Genomic DNA, 16,886 nt, shown 5'->3' with positions numbered 1-16,886 from the left:
TTTAAGATTTCTCTGGCTATTCAAAAATAGCAGATCTACAAGCTCATAGCGCGTGAAAAATCGTAAACATGTGCGCAAATCTTTGAATATATATATATTTTTAAAGCGAACATTTGTAACTCAAATCTTTGGAACAAAATATTTGACAAATGTTCACTTTTAAAAATATGTATTCAAAGATTTGCACACATTTTCACAATTTTTCAAAAATAGCAGATCTACAAGCTCATAGTGCCATGAGCTTGTATATCTGCTATTTTTGAATAGCCAAAGAAATCTAAAATGACGGAGATGCGTCCCCCGGTCTGAATGGGTTAACCAATAAACCGATGCCCCGGGGGGGCAGAGAGAGAGAACGATGTGGGACTCCTAACAGGTGTATTATTATCCCAGTGTGGGGTGATGTGGAACCACAGAGAGACAGGCCCATCCTTCAGGTGAAGGAGGCAAGAAGACATGTCCACGCAGAAACCTCTTAAATCCATATTCTAACTGTTTGTGTTTTTCTTTTTCGTAAAATAACGCCCTACTTGATCATACTACATGCAGCGCAGTGGTGGAAAAAGTACTTGAATGTTTTACTTATGTAAAAGTATCAATAATGCAATATAGAAATACTCTTGTCACAAGTAAAATTCCTGAATTCAAAATGTACTTGAGTAAAAGTACAAAAGTATTGGCATCGAAATGTACTTAAAGTACCAAAAGTAAAAGTACTCATTATCCTTGAATGTCCCATTTCAAGTTTTCAAATGTATAAAAATGTGAGCATTGTGAGCTTGAAGATCTGCTATTTTCAAATTGCGGAAATGTATATAGGGCTGAAGTGGTTAATGTATGTTTTGTAATAATTGTCAAAATCTACAAAGTAACTAGTAACTAAAGTTTTCAAATAAATGTAGTGGAGAAAATGTGCAATATTTGGATCCGAAATGTAGTGGAGTAGAAGTAAAAGTATTGGAAATACTCAAGTTTAAATACCTCAAAATTTTACCTAAGTACAATACTTAAGCAAATGTACTTAGTTACCTTCCACCACTGTTATAGCGTCACACATCAAAAGTAGCAGATCTGCAAGCTCAAAACGCGGCGCGAAGCGACGCGTTTTGAGCTTGCAGATCTGCTACTTTTGATATGTTTTAATTTGAATCCTGAAAAGTAACTGTTTTGGACATAATGAGGTTTCCACCCGACAGAGATGACAAACTGCTGGTCTATTATAGCATGGACCGTCTGCCGCCTACCTTCAGTGTCTCTGTGCACACTGCCTCTGTGCTTCTCCCAGTAGTCTATAAAAGGACATGGAATCTGTTGAATGTACCCTCACACAGCAGATCAGAACACATGCATGGGTATCTGTATGGTACAAAAGGTTTACAAAGGCACACGCGCACACACGCACGCACGCACGCACGCACGCACGCACACACACACACACACACACACACACACACACACACACACACACACACACACACACACACACACACACACACACACACACACACACACACACACACACACACACACACACACACACACACACACACACACACACACACACACACCCCTCCTATGATGTGATACCAGTTACTGTACATCCATCCATCGAGATTGACGTATGAAGCGACATGAACCGGCTGAACTTTTTGTTCAGTTTCCCTGTCAACGCACTCGTCTTCTCTGATCTGACAAAGTAACTTATACGTAATGTGCATCCTCTCACTTTTCGCACGACCGCTGCTTCCAGTCTCCATGGAGATTTGTGGGGAAGCGAATCCCTCAAAATAATCTCTGTATCTTCCGTCGCTAAACCAATCACGGCCACTTCTGTCCATCTCCTTTAACCCATTAAGACCGGGAACGCATCTGTGTCGTTTTAAGATTTCTTTGGCTATTCAAAAATAGCAGATCTACAAGCTCATAAGCTTGTATATCTGCTATTTTTGAAAAATCGTAAACACGTGCGCAAATCTTTGAATATATATATATTTTCAAAGCGAACATTTGTAACTCAAATCTTTGGAACAAAATATTTTACAAATGTTCGCTTTTAAAAATATGAATTCAAAGAGTTGCACACATTTTCACAATTTTTCAAAAATAGCAGATCTACAAGCTCATAGTGCCATGAGCTTGTATATCTGCTATTTTTGAATAGCCAAAGAAATCTAAAATGACAGAGATGCGTCCCCCGGTCTGAATGGGTTAACCAATAAACCGATGCCCCGGGGGGGCAGAGAGAGAGAACGATGTGGGACTCCTAACAGGTGTATTATTATCCCAGTGTGGGGTGATGTGGAACCACAGAGACAGGCCCATCCTTCAGGTGAAGGAGGCAAGAAGACATGTCCACGCAGAAACCTCTTAAATCCATATTCTAACTGTTTGTGTTTTTCTTTTTCGTAAAATAACGCCCTACTTGATCATACTACATGCAGCGCAGTGGTGGAAAAAGTACTTGAATGTTTTACTTATGTAAAAGTATCAATAATGCAATATAGAAATACTCTTGTCACAAGTAAAATTCCTGAATTCAAAATGTACTTGAGTAAAAGTACAAAAGTATTGGCATCGAAATGTACTTAAAGTACCAAAAGTAAAAGTACTCATTATCCTTGAATGTCCCATTTCAAGTTTTCAAATGTATAAAAATGTGAGCATTGTGAGCTTGAAGATCTGCTATTTTCAAATTGCGGAAATGTATATAGGGCTGAAGTGGTTAATGTATGTTTTGTAATAATTGTCAAAATCTACAAAGTAACTAGTAACTAAAGTTTTCAAATAAATGTAGTGGAGAAAATGTGCAATATTTGGATCCGAAATGTAGTGGAGTAGAAGTAAAAGTATTGGAAATACTCAAGTTTAAATACCTCAAAATTTTACCTAAGTACAATACTTAAGCAAATGTACTTAGTTACCTTCCACCACTGTTATAGCGTCACACATCAAAAGTAGCAGATCTGCAAGCTCAAAACGCGGCGCGAAGCGACGCGTTTTGAGCTTGCAGATCTGCTACTTTTGATATGTTTTAATTTGAATCCTGAAAAGTAACTGTTTTGGACATAATGAGGTTTCCACCCGACAGAGATGAAAAACTGCTGGTCTATTATAGCATGGACCGTCTGCCGCCTACCTTCAGTGTCTCTGTGCACACTGCCTCTGTGCTTCTCCCAGTAGTCTATAAAAGGACATGGAATCTGTTGAATGTACCCTCACACAGCAGATCAGAACACATGCATGGGTGTCTGTACGGTACAAAAGGTTTACAAAGGCGCACACACGCGCACGTACGCACGCGCGCGCACACGCACACGCACACGCACACACACACACACACACACACACACACACACACACACACACACACACACACACACGCACACACACACACTCTCTCTCTCTCTCTCTTTGGTGGTAATAGTTGTATAAATATCCCTTGAACCATGATCCAGTGTGCAGACTAGTTTTTTCTTCTATCTTGCCTGTACTAACACTGCATCTATGTGTGCTGTACAAATGTTCCTCCGCACGCGTCTTAACAAGCGATGGTTAACAAAGTATTTAAGAAATCACTCAAGTCAGGTGAGATTGTTTAACTTCCTTCCAATGTTTCCTCTCCTTTTAGGACGCTGAAACAAATATCTTGAAATGAAACTTGTGTGACACGATGCAAGAAAACTCCTAAAACAGTTTTTTATTATTATTATTAAGTGGCCTGAAAAAGGAGAACCCACTTAAGTTGGAGTTAACCTGAATGAATCTTAGCATCCCTATTAGTCATAACAAGCGAACATTCACAGAAGGCAAGCATTCTGCAAAAATAGCCCATCTACAAGCTCACAATGTGTCGCATTGTAGATCAGCTATTTTTGGTGAAGAGAAAGAGGAGGGGAAAAAAGAGTGGGCCAAAAATAGACCCTAGAAAGGACGACTTTGTCTAATTTCAACCTATCTTCATATAATTGGTCCTGACTAATGTTCATGATGAAATGGTAAAGACAAATGTTCTACTTCTGTGTCTCAGAGGAGGAGGGCTGTGCATTGTTCAGAAACCCGCCTACCAGTGACATCATCGATGGGGAATCCAAGCTAATATGCAGGCTTTCTATTACTGGAAATGTGGCATGCTATAATGGAAGCCATTGTTCTTGTGTTAATACAAAATAAAATAAATATTAAAATTAAATCTTGTTTAAAAAAAAATCGCAACCTGTGTGAAGGAAGCGGTGCCTTTGGTGAGTGGCCTCCTGGTGGCGCTATAATAGGGCGGGGCGGGGCTTCAGCAATTAATGCTCGTCCCTATTGGTGGTCTAAGTCCACATACCAAATTTGGACTTGGTGGCATGCTGCAAACTGGAGTTATAGCTGTTTAAAGCCAGTGGCCTCCTGGTGGCGCTATAATAGGGCGGGGCGGGGCTTCAGCAGTCAATGCTCGTCCCTATTGGTGGTCTAAGTCCACATACCAAATTTGGACTTGCTGGCATGCTGCGAACTGGAGTTATAGCTGTTTAAAGCCCGTGCTCAAACGGACATCCGGGCTCAAACGGACAAACGGACATACGGACGGACATAGTCAAGTGTAGAGTAGCCTCGGAAACCCAGACATTTTTTTTGTTACAAAAGAAAAAAGTCTGGGGGAACGATGCAGGAACGATGGTCTTTGAAGCTTGTTATCTCCTAACCATTCAGAGTGCAGAGGGGCGTCGCTCTAAATTTGGTGACGTCAGCCTGCTCCGTGCACAGACCGGGGGGGGGAGGGGGGAGGGGGGGGGGAGGCGGGGACATAGATTGGTGAAGCAATCGGAGGACGCGCCTGCTCCGGGCGCCTGGGTTTGGATCCGCCCTTCGAGACCATTGATTGCTCTCGTTCTCTCAGTCTAAGTGTAGAGCGGCTGGCACCGCTAAAAAAAAAAGCCTAACGATTGGACACACCGACTTATTTGTGTGTTGCAAATGTCAAATTAGCCTTCGTGATTTTGGGGGGTAAACAATTACCTCAAGAACAGATGTACAATTAGTGTAATATCACTTATATGCCGATATCTCATTTGGCTGACCAGTTGAATCACTTTTAAACCCACTTTTCAGTGATTTATTTTCCCGTAGTTACTGCACTTTGGCTTTGTAGGGCAACTGATTTGTAGAATCGGCCTCAGGGTAGTTTAAGCAGTGGTGGAAAAAGTACTCAAATGTTTTACTTAGTAAAAGTATCAATACTGCAATGCAGAAGTAATGCAGAAGTACTCCGTTACAAGTAAAAGTCCAGAATTCAAAATTGACTTGAGTAAAAGTACAAAAGTATTGGTATCAAAATGTACTTAAAGTACCAAAAGTAAAAGTACTAAAATGTTTGAAAATAGCAGATCTACAAGCTCACAACGCGTCACGATGCGACGCGTTGTGAGCTTGTAGATTGGCTATTTTCAAATAGCCTAGATATAAAATAGGGCTGAAGTGGTTCATGTATGTTTTATAATATAATAATTGATAATTGCAAAGTAACTAGTAACTAAAGTGTTCAAATAATTGTAGTGGAGTAAAAGTACAATATTTGCCTCTGAGATGTAGTGGAGTAGAAGTAAAAGTATGGACAATTGGAAATAATCCAGTAAAGTAAAAGTACCTCAAAACTGTACTTAAGTACAGTACTTGAGTAAAAAAATTTAGTTACTTTACACCACTGAGTTGAAGTGGTTAATAGGCGGCTGAATATATGAAAAAAAAGCACCTTACCCAAAAGAAATTTGAACAAAAGGTTTTTCAACTGTTTTTTTGTTGTATGTGGTGTCCTGAATAACATACTAAAAGTTTACCAAAGTTTGCCCACTGGAAAGGTGTTATTTTCAAGATGGCGTCCAAGATGCCCCAAAAATCATTAAAACAGCCTAACTCCTTCATTATTTATCCTAGACAAGTACTTTTTGTGTCTAACCCCATGTTTTGGGGGCCTGGGAATCCATTGGACTTATCCAAATTGCAAATATACAATTAGATCATTGTGAAATCCAATATTTTGTTTGTAACCCCATTAAAACCCTCTGAAATGGTCACCCGTTTCAAGTTAACTTAACTAATTATACTTATATTTCTTTTTTACTGGAACAAGGCTTCAAGATATCCTCAAAACACAACAAAACTAGTAGTCACAACTTGCAGTAATTCAGAAGGTGGTGGCAGAGAATATGGTCAGTTGATAGATAGTATTGTTTTTAATATTGAAAGGTTTTGGATAGCTCTGTGGATCAAATTTATCCCAAACTAAATTCATCTTTGACTTGACCCCAAAAAAGGTCTTGCATTATGAACCAATATCTCTGCAACCCTCCCCTTACTCACCCCACAGGAACTTCATAACTCCTCCCCTACATACACGAGAATATTTATTTTACTCGAGGACGCGCAGTGTCATCTTGTAGACACAAGAGATAGGCACTCCCGAGATAGGCACTCTTGAGTTAGCATACTGTAGGTAGTGGGGACAGTCCCCAGTGGTGGTGGTTGTAAGACCTCCATATGTTGCAAGACTGTGTCAGGCAGACAGTCGTGTCCCTATGTATGCTGGTCCCAAATGGACCTCCTGGCGGGTCTGGCTGGCTCATATGTCCGAGATAGGCGCTTGTGAGTTGGCACAGGTAGTGAGGAGGGGGGGGGCGAGTGAGGAGGTCTTACAACCCCATAGTGGTGGTTGTAAGACCTCCACGTGGTGGTGCATGACTGTGTGTCAGGCAGACAAGGGTGTCTACAGTATGTCGGACTGGCTCACAGGAGAGTCGGTGGTGGCTGACCATTAATATTCCCAGGGGCTCCCATTGACTTATCATTATGGCTCAGAGCGTCCTCTCCCCTCTCCAGAACAGTTCCAGAACAAAACATTGGTGTATGCCGAAAGCAATGCTTGTTTGTTGGCCCCTTATGGGCGTGGAGGTCGGTTAGATTGGGATTCTATGGGGAGACTGGAGCCCAGGGCATCATGGGCTGTCCCCTATACGTACCTTCTTGCTCTTAAAATTATCCAGAAAAAGAGATCAGGGTTCAAGCTTATTGCCAGCAGTACCAATCACAAAATATGTGAAATTAATTTTGCACTAAAACCTCACACAACTACTAGTCTCAGGAATAAGGAGATGTCTGTGACAAGCAAATCTGAACCTTATCCACGCCACACTCCTCCACCACCCCTGCCTAGACACCCAGTAGAAGACACTAGATACATGTTGTGTTAGCTCTGTGATGACTTGTACACCCTCTCTTGGCCCATAAGGGGCCATTTCTCTCCACTGTATACCCACAGAGGAGTCCATCTTCCCCATAGACCAGACAAGTGGCCATTTTTTTCCTACTGAGTGTAGTGTTCTCAGCTTGTACTATTTTCACAATGTTTGCCTCTTTCTTACCTAATATTTGAGATGATATTGAGTCTTAAGAGTATTTAAATTGTAACTTTAGAAATGTGCAGATACCCTGTATACACTTATACTGTATGTTGGTTCGTTTACTGTTGAGTGAGAAAACCATGTTGCACATAAAGCTAACCATCTGGGGACCCCCCAAAATCATTTGGGGGACCCCAGTTTGGGAACAGGACACCTTTACAAACACATTGGTGAAGACATTTCTCTGTAAGGAATGTCTTCCAAGATTTGTGTAATATTCCCAGTCTATCACTTGGCAGCCATGTTTTTACAAATGTCACAGTACCACCCAGTAATAATTAATGTATTCCTTATTGGTATCCAAATAATTTTTTAAAGTTTCAACAGATGTGAATTACATGTATAGGTGATTAATTCACCAATCCTGGGCATTATAGTATGTAGAAATGGGAGAAATGTCCAATTACATTGCTAAATATGCTTATAACCAATTGCTTTGATATATAATTGTACTTATAATCACTTGCCTATTTATATATGCTAATTAGATTCCTATATCACCAAAACATGGGGCTAGGCACCAAAATTACTTGTGTAGGGCAAACAATGAAGGAGTAATGGTCTTTTAAGGAACTAGTGGCGGCCATCTTGGAAATTTGACATTTCTAATGATCAGATTTCGGTAAACTTTTGATATGTTATTAAGTACACCTGATACTACAATAAACCATTGAGAAACCTTTTGTTCAAATTAGTTTTGGGTCAAACCATATTTTCAGCCGCCTATAATTCATGACAGACAGAGAGCTCCTTTCCTTGCTCACCTTGAGCGCGTCGGTCTGCAAGCCCAGCCCCTTGGTGCAGAGCTCCATGACGCTGTAGGAACAGAAGGTGTCGCGCACCTTCAGCTGGCTGACGGCCAGCAGCCACAGGGCCGGGTTGGACTCCAGCTCCACCGGGGGGATCAGTATGGACTGGTGACTCCGAGTACACACTGGAGGAGAAGGAGAGAGAGAGAGAGAGAGAGAGAGAGAACCTATGGACTTCACTGAGCACTCATTACAGTTAGTATCAGTAACACTAGTCCTTACCGATTATGACTTGTGTGCAGTGTTGTTGCCAGATTTTGCAAGAGAGACAAGCGACCAGGTCAATGAAAACAAGCCCAAAAAAAAAGCGACTAGGCTAAAACTAAAGTGTTTACCACTTTACGTCAGCTATTTGAAAATAGCAGATCTACAAGTGATGCGACGCGTTGTGAGCTTGTAGATCTACTATTTAAAAAAATATATATTGGAAAAGAAATTCAATATTTTTGATATTTTTGAAAATCTTTAACCACACAAATCTTGTATGGGTGTCCTTTGCACAAAATATTTTCAGATGATGTTCCGCAGACAAATACATACATACAATACAATACATTATAGGAAGCAAGCCCAAATAAGCAAGTACACTTAAGAAACAAGCACAAAGAACGCAACCCGCAAGCTAGCAACATTTACAAGCGACGTTACAGAAAAACAAGCCCAAACTCGCTTATAATAAGCAGACATGGCAACACTGTTTGTGTGTGTGTGTGTGTGTGTGTGTGTGTGTGTGTGTGTGTGTGTGTGTGTGTGTGTGTGTGTGTGTGTGTGTGGGGACAAGGACAGGGCTGGTGATGGGGAGGGTGGGTGACAGGGACAAATTTATCCGTGACACCACTAGAGATCTTATGCTAAAATAGTAAGATGGAAACCGGCCGGTGAAAGTCGCTGTCGTACTCGCTCTTGCAGTTTTGTTTTGCAGTTCTTTACTTTTCATACTTTTTATTTTTACTTTTAAATATTGTTACAGCAGTTGCACACACACATATTACGGGCCAACACTTTTGGACATCAAAACTTTTGGGGGAAGCGAGCAGGCGTCCTGGTTCGCTGGAGACAGCGAGCCGACCAGCCTCCTCTGCCTAGTGCCTACCAAAGGCCTGACGTCACTCCCACTACCCCTGAGTCACAGAGTTATTTTTTGCATTGGAAATCCCATAGGGAAATCAGATCGCGTCATATAAGAACTGTGTTCCAAACAAATCAGCCCGCCGATTTTGTCAGGTATGTGACGTTTATGATATTGAGTTACATTTGATAAACGTAAAAATTAACAAAAAAAAACTTTGGTTATTGATGTTGGTAGTAGGTACCATAGGAGAGTTAACAGGCAAACGTTGATCAAAATAACAATTATTCAATTAAGTAATGCAGATATTTAACAATAATTTAACTCTTGAGACGGGTCCATTTGGTTTCATTTTACGCTCTCAAGAGTTAAATATCTATAAGGGTCCATTTAGCGGCAGCGATGTCAGACTTCGGTGCTCTATTTTTGCTACTTTTACGTGACACTATCGTATGAAATTATATTTAGCCATTAAACCTACCTGCAGAGACACCACAGGACGAAGCCCAGTCCACAGTAGGGGTCCAGGCAGATGGCCACCTCTCTGGACGGATACAGCTCACACTGCAGCTTCACCGACCGACAGAACGCCCCAACAGCATTATGGGACATCTGCACAACACAGAACGCCAAAGAAAGACACACATACACACACGCACACAAACACAAACACACACACGTAGACAAACACGGAGGAGACATGACACACGTTTATTTTCGTCCCTTCAAGACCTGAAAATATAATTTTCCATGTTGTTGTTTTTTCCCCCCAATCTTTTTCCGGATCTGTGTGGGAGGCTTGCTGACAGCATGTTTTCATAACGCTGTGTTCCGGGGGAGGTATATATGACTCTAAAATTGTCCACGCTGTCAGGACACGTAGGGGTTTACTTGAGATTGGTACACAGTAAAAATCGAGAGTGTTGGTTTAACTCTGAGAGGGTCAAATTGTACTCTTAAAGTAGAGCTGGACGATGACTTCAAATCAATATCACAATTATCTCATAAATTGATTGATTGATTGAATACTTTATTAACAGCTTGCAAAGACAAGCACAGGGAAGTACAGTTCAATACAAGGTCTGTTAACACATTCCCTGCCAGAGTTTATTCATAAGGTACTCACCCACTGCCAGCGTTTTTGAGTTTTATAGCCTTTTGAACCGTTCACAAAAAAATTATATCCATTAAAATCCGCGATCGGATGGTGTTTATAAACAGCAACGACGGACGTACGAGCCCTCATAATGTTTACACTTTTTTTCCTTTTTCTTCTTCTGTGTTATCAGCCGGTAAAAGAGGCTGCAAACGTCATATCCGTTTGGCTGTGACGTGGCTGTGACGTTTCCCCACCGGCCATCTTAGATTAGCTTAGCCTCCGATCGGCTATCAGATCGTTTTTAAACACAAAGAGGATAACCGTTCGTCGATCAAAGAAAAGAAAATACAACCGGAGCTTACCATTCGTTTTTTAAACCGTGTGAAAACCATGATCTTTAGCCAAAACCAGGGAAAAACTGTTTTTCAGGATAAAAAACGAACCGGAAACGGTTGTCGGAAATTTTCTCATAGGATGGGTCGGAAGCGTCATGGGGAAAAAAAAAAATCAAGGATGGTACCAAAAAAATGTTTTTTCGTTATTAAACCACATAAAAAGACGATCCCGAGATATCTCGGGATACGCAGGTAACAGGTGGATTTAATGTCCCGAGATATCTCGGGATTGGCAGTATATGTGTTAAGAGGATTTTAAACCCAAGAAAGCACTATGGCTTGTTTCCATTGGGGTCCTTTGCACTCAATTCATCAAAGAAAGACACTTTAGCCTCGATTACGATTAAGGAACTATTATATCGTCGGTGTCCAGCTAACTCCATTTTCAGTTTTTTTTTTTTTTCATAAATCAATGCTATTGAACCCCCTTTACATCTGTGTAAAGTTTTTTTTTATAATAACCTATGAAAAGTATTAAAAAGCGCCTCTGACGAAAACTCCCAACTCCATTGGATCCTCAAACTGTCCATCAAAAACAAACAACTCCCCCCTCCTCTCATGCTCTCCACTGCTCCATACTATATATACAGGGTTTTTGCCAATTGTCAAATATAAATACTACAGATTTAAAAAAACGTAATTCAGACTTTTTTTTTGACCAATTGTCAGATATAAATTTGGACAGTTTTCACTGTGTAATTTCAGCGTTAAACCAATATGCAGGACGTGACTGAATATCACTCATGTCAGACTGCATTCATGCTTTACCCTCCACTTTTAGCAGAGACTTTAAGTGAACAGTCATTTGCTCTCGGCTCTGGTCACCGTTTTGCGGGGTGTTTTCACCAACCCAGTGACTGGAAGGTTTAGGCAACACACAACACACAACAGTGTAATAATAAAATGTTGATGGATAGGTAAATGCAACTGTGGTTGTTATTGTTAGTGCAGTAGGCTACAGATTTGATAGGCTACAGATTCTATTATTCATGAATGTATTTTTTTTATTGATATGCCATTTATTTATTGTTGGTGTGCCATGATTGCTTTTGTTACATACATTTAGTATTGAGTATTGAGGCAGAATTGTTTGTTGTACTCAACTGTAGAAGAACAACAGTGGTAACAGTTAGATCCATGGATGTTTCCAATGCATGTTAAAATAAAAGTTGTTTAACACATTACCTACCAATCACGAGTATAACCGTGATTGGATAAATACCCCGTTATGTGCCAGTCACGAGTATAACCGTGAATGAATTTTTTTTTTTTTTTTTTTTTTTTCTCCCCAATTTTCAATTTATCCACACAGAACCAGAGATATAGCCATCCAAAGATTTGTAGCTCCATTCACTCCTTGGTTAACTTATTACTTTAAAATCCTGTATCTCGGCTCCTGTGTTTTTTGTTTTTAACATTGGCAGTGGGGGAAGTAAAAAAAAAAAAGACCTCTGGCAGGGAATGTGTTAAGTACAGTATTCAGCTTGATCTATACTTAGTATATGAGGATGGCGCACACCATAAATAGCTGATCTCCAAGCTCACAATGCGTTGTGATGTGTTGTGAGCTTTGAGATTCATTGTCAGCTGTTCTTATCAATGATGGACAAAACCTCCTAACTCCACTCAATGATGGACAAAACCTCCTAACTCCACTTGAACTGGATTTGGGTAAAGTGGTGATAATATAATGACACATGCAAGTATCTGATAATATATAAAGTCACAATACCAAGTTTGATGAGGCAGTATTGCTTTGTTTTAAAAATATAAGGTTTTCTTCATTTTCTGAAAAATTTATCTAACTATATAAATGGCGAGCAACTTCCGCACCCTAGGTGCGACACCCCACAGCTCTGTTATCGAATAAACAACGCACCGCCAGACCACATGTCGGCAACTGACTCGCCACGGCGGCCGCGCTGAATTTACGCCTCGCGTAGGGGACATCTCACTGCTCACTACAGCTTTTCCACCGCGCAACATAATTAATTCTACTCACCAAATGTCGGACAAAACGGAAGGGGAGGCAGCTTCGTACCGTTTACCGTGCGCACGACCTCATCACCACAACAGCTACCAGCCGCTGCGGGGGTTTTTTTCCTTTTTTTCAAAACTTTTTTTTTGGTCACCATTTTCTCCAGGCACCATTTCTGGTGTAACGTGCGGCAGCATGTGCCGCCATTGCACTCTGCCCATCTCCTCCACACCAACACACACGCAGCTCCTTTGCTTCAACCCCCCCCCCCCCCCCCCCCCCCCCCTTCTTACGTACCTCCTTTGTTCCACCCAGGCCGTTACTTTCACTTCACTCATGTCTCGATCACACTATGTCCGTCCTTCACGTGCCATGTTCATCCCAAACACAAAAACAAACAAGTCGGGTTGCCAAGTCGTTGGCATGCCAGGTTCTCTAAAAACAAACAAGCGCCAGAAACAAGCAACCACCTTCATGAAAAAAAAAAAAACACCGAAGGGGTCCGCCATGTTCCAGGGGGGTCCCCGCGCGGCCCAACACTCCACAGGGGGGCCGTCGACCAGCAGGGGGTCCGCGGGGGTCCCCCTCAAACATCAAAAATATATTTTTTTCAAATTTTTTTTTTTTTTTTTTTAACTTTTCCACAGTTTTACTCCAGCAATTTCAGTACCCCAATATACACGCGGCCACGCTGGGCCCCGTGCGCGGCTGGGGTTGAGGGGGGCGTAGCCCCCCGAAACTCTAGTATTTAATATATTATATTTTTTATGTGAAAATACAAGCTACAAGCTCACAACGTGTCACATCGCGGGCGCGTTGTGAGCTTGTAGATCGGCACAATTAAATCGTTAATTACAATAATTTGTATGACAATGAAACGTCAAGTAACGTTTCATCATGGTGACTGACCTGCACTCCGGCCAGCATTCCCGTAGTGGACACACTGAAGTCCAGATAGGCCAGGCCGTCTGGGTTGGTGGGCTTATAGAGAGCTGGGGGCTTCTTCTTTGGCAGGTCATCTGCACACGCACACACACACACACACACACACACACACACACACACACACACACACACACACACACACACACACACACACACACACACACACACACACACACACACACACACACACACACACACACACACACACACAGAACATCAATAACAGAAACAAGACATGTACAGTATAATGTCACTCTGGTGGAAACCATGTACATACGTCCAAAACCGTTACTTTTCAGGAAATGGAAAAAAATAGACTGTGTTCCATTGAATCAAATGTAGTTATTATTAGGCTCTTTTTTTTTACTTTTAATTGTTAACACATTAACCGCCAAGAACGTAGTCCTACGGTCCGTTAAATCCAACTGTTAAGCGCCGAGACCGTAGTCCTACGGTCCGGGTGCTTTTTCCTTTTTTTCGATTTTTTTTTTTCCCCCAATTTTCTAGGGGGACCATTTTCAGTGTAACACCACCGGAAGTCGACCGGAAGTGTTATCCCGTTTTTTGTTTCCCGTCGGCCTCCATTCTAAGTGGGACACTAAAACCATTGTAAAACCTGTGTAGTTTTTCCTCCTCAACATAAACGGTCAGAACTCAAACATGGCGGCTCCGTTAGACACGCGGTCTGGACTAAAAGACGAAGGGACATGTGCAGGTTGTTTACTAACAGTCCATCGCGGATTCTAAAGGATTTTAACGGGGCCTACGGCGACTTGAAAAAAACAAAAAACAACAATAAAACCTTGGCACTGGTGAGTACATTATGAGATTAGCCCTTGGCGGTGGATGTGTTAAAAATTTAAAAACCCACAGACCAGTTTGAACCTGGTGTCCCTATATTTTGAGCATGTCAAGTTTTTTTTATTTGTTTTTTTTCTCTTAAAAAATTGCTGATGTACAAACATGGCGATTTGTTGTGAGCTTGTAAATCAGCTATTTTCGCTACGTTTGTGTATACATTAGGGCATTCATTTATGAAAGGAGGCATAAGTGTTGTGTGTTGTGTTTAAAAACAAAACAAAAGAATGGTATTTTGGGAAGGGTTGCAATTTAAGATGTTCATCTTCTACCAAGGTGAGCATTCCGTATTAAGGTGAAACTATGTGGTAGGATGTACACACTTGTCCTTTACTTAAATAAAGAATTACAAAAAAAAAGAAAAGAACATAAAAAGATGAATATGATTATGAACATATTTAAACACAGATAGACAGACAGACAGACACATGAGTGTTTTATTTACTGACTGAGCTTTAGCCATTATACAGTATTATGTCTAAAAATATCTCTGATCCTTGATGCTAATCCTAACCACTGACCCCCCCCCTCAACTCACCACTTTAAGAGAGAGAGAGGGCTGCTGAATACATGTTTCTATCTTTCTGAGGACATCTGGTGCGTGCGTGCGCGCCACACACACACACACACACACACACACACACACACACACACACACACACACACACACACACACACACACACACACACACACACACACACACACACACACACACACACACACACACACACACACACACACACACACACACACACACACACACACACACACACACACACACACACACACACACACACACACACACACACACACACACACACACACGCACACACCTATTAGATTACTATGTTTATGCATTTGATGTATTATGTGTATTATGATGTATTATCTTGTGTCCTAGCTTACTGTAAATCACTCTGGATTGAGAGTGTCTGCTAAATGCCTAAACTGTAAACTGTAAACACCAGTCACTAGATTAGGGGTCCATTTTAACCACCGCGTGTGTGTGCGTGCGTGCGTGTGTGTGCTGTGTACCCGTGTCAAGGACAGGGGGCCAGTTCCTGATGTCCACGGTGGCCATAGCCTCCTTGGAGCGCAGCAGCTTGCAGATGACAGCCGTGGTCATCACACACGCCGAACGACTCACCTGCAACATGTGAGTGAAAGAGAGAAAGATAGAAACAGAAGGATTTGAAGGAGGTAAAGTACGTTGACATTATGTAGTGATGAAGTACAGCAAGGCTTTTTTTTTGTTTTACCCATGAAGACCTGAGGCCGATTCTACAAATGCCTTCCAAATCAGTAGTTCTCACACTTTGAAGATTTCTTCAAAGAAATATCAAAAATAGCAAACGTACAAGCTCGCAGCGCAGCACGAAGTGACGCGCTGCGAGCTTCTACATCTGCTATTTTTGAATAGCTAACGGTTTGCCAGTTTTAATGGGTTAAATGTCTTTATTTGTTTTATTTATGTTGCAGAACCACATCGGAAATAAGTGTTGCATTACACCTTTATGTGTTTATCCTGGGTTTATATTGTGATTACATGTACAGTATTTCTTTGACCAGAATCAAATCAAATCAGACATTATTGGAAAACAATACAACATTATTGGAAAAGCTTTTGTGTTGGCCAAGCTTTCCCCTGTCAGGGTTTATTTGCCAATAATTACTGCTTCACTGTCCAATATCCTGCTTATTATTACATTGGCTACTTATGGAAAAAAAATCAATCATCTGACATGGGATAACGACTTAAGAATTATCTGATGTTGTTCAGAACAGCAATCTGCTAGGAGGAAATGACACGATTCTCAACCTGTGGGCCGGGGGCCAAATAATTAACAAAACACTTGACAAAACACCCAACATTTTTGGAGATTTATCTGAATTATATATTTTTTTAATCTTCAGAGCATGGGGAATCTAAAAAGTGTATGGTGGCATTTGCACAGACACCTGCATGGCTACCATTTTGGACATCCAAAATGGCTGCCACAAAATACATCATTTGCGCTATCTTGGCTTCTGGACAGCCTAGAAACTTCATTTAATATGCTATGCTAATCCCATGTTTTCTGGGTATAAAGACCTCAAAGTTGTGCTCAGCATCTTGCAGTGGCGCCCCCAAGGGGTGGCCAGGGAAATAATTATAATATTATGCTTCTATCTGATATATTACATTAGGTAGTAATATTAGTATTTTCTTTACAAAATTCTGGCAAATTCTGCTAATGAAGCAAGTATCTATTTATTTTTATTTTTTTTCATTCACATGAACAATTAAGAAAAATAT

The 16,886-nt window shown here is 41.1% G+C and overlaps 1 protein-coding gene across 1 annotated transcript in view; it reads right to left on the bottom strand.

Moving 5' to 3' along the window:
- LOC311039258 (disco-interacting protein 2 homolog C-like) overlaps positions 1-16,886 on the bottom strand; it is a 93,573-nt gene that overhangs the window by 7,608 nt on the left and 69,079 nt on the right. Inside the window, 5 exon segments of the mRNA XM_084048990.1 lie at positions 8,201-8,359; positions 8,361-8,370; positions 9,796-9,926; positions 13,696-13,805; positions 15,626-15,737. Coding sequence (XP_083905116.1) covers positions 8,201-8,359; positions 8,361-8,370; positions 9,796-9,926; positions 13,696-13,805; positions 15,626-15,737 — 522 coding nt within the window.

Source organism: Gymnoscopelus microlampas (assembly GCF_963454915.1).
Source record: "Gymnoscopelus microlampas genome assembly, chromosome: 22".
In the NCBI taxonomy this organism is placed as follows: Eukaryota; Metazoa; Chordata; class Actinopteri; order Myctophiformes; family Myctophidae; genus Gymnoscopelus; species Gymnoscopelus microlampas.
This window is presented reverse-complemented; position numbering and strand designations above follow the sequence as displayed.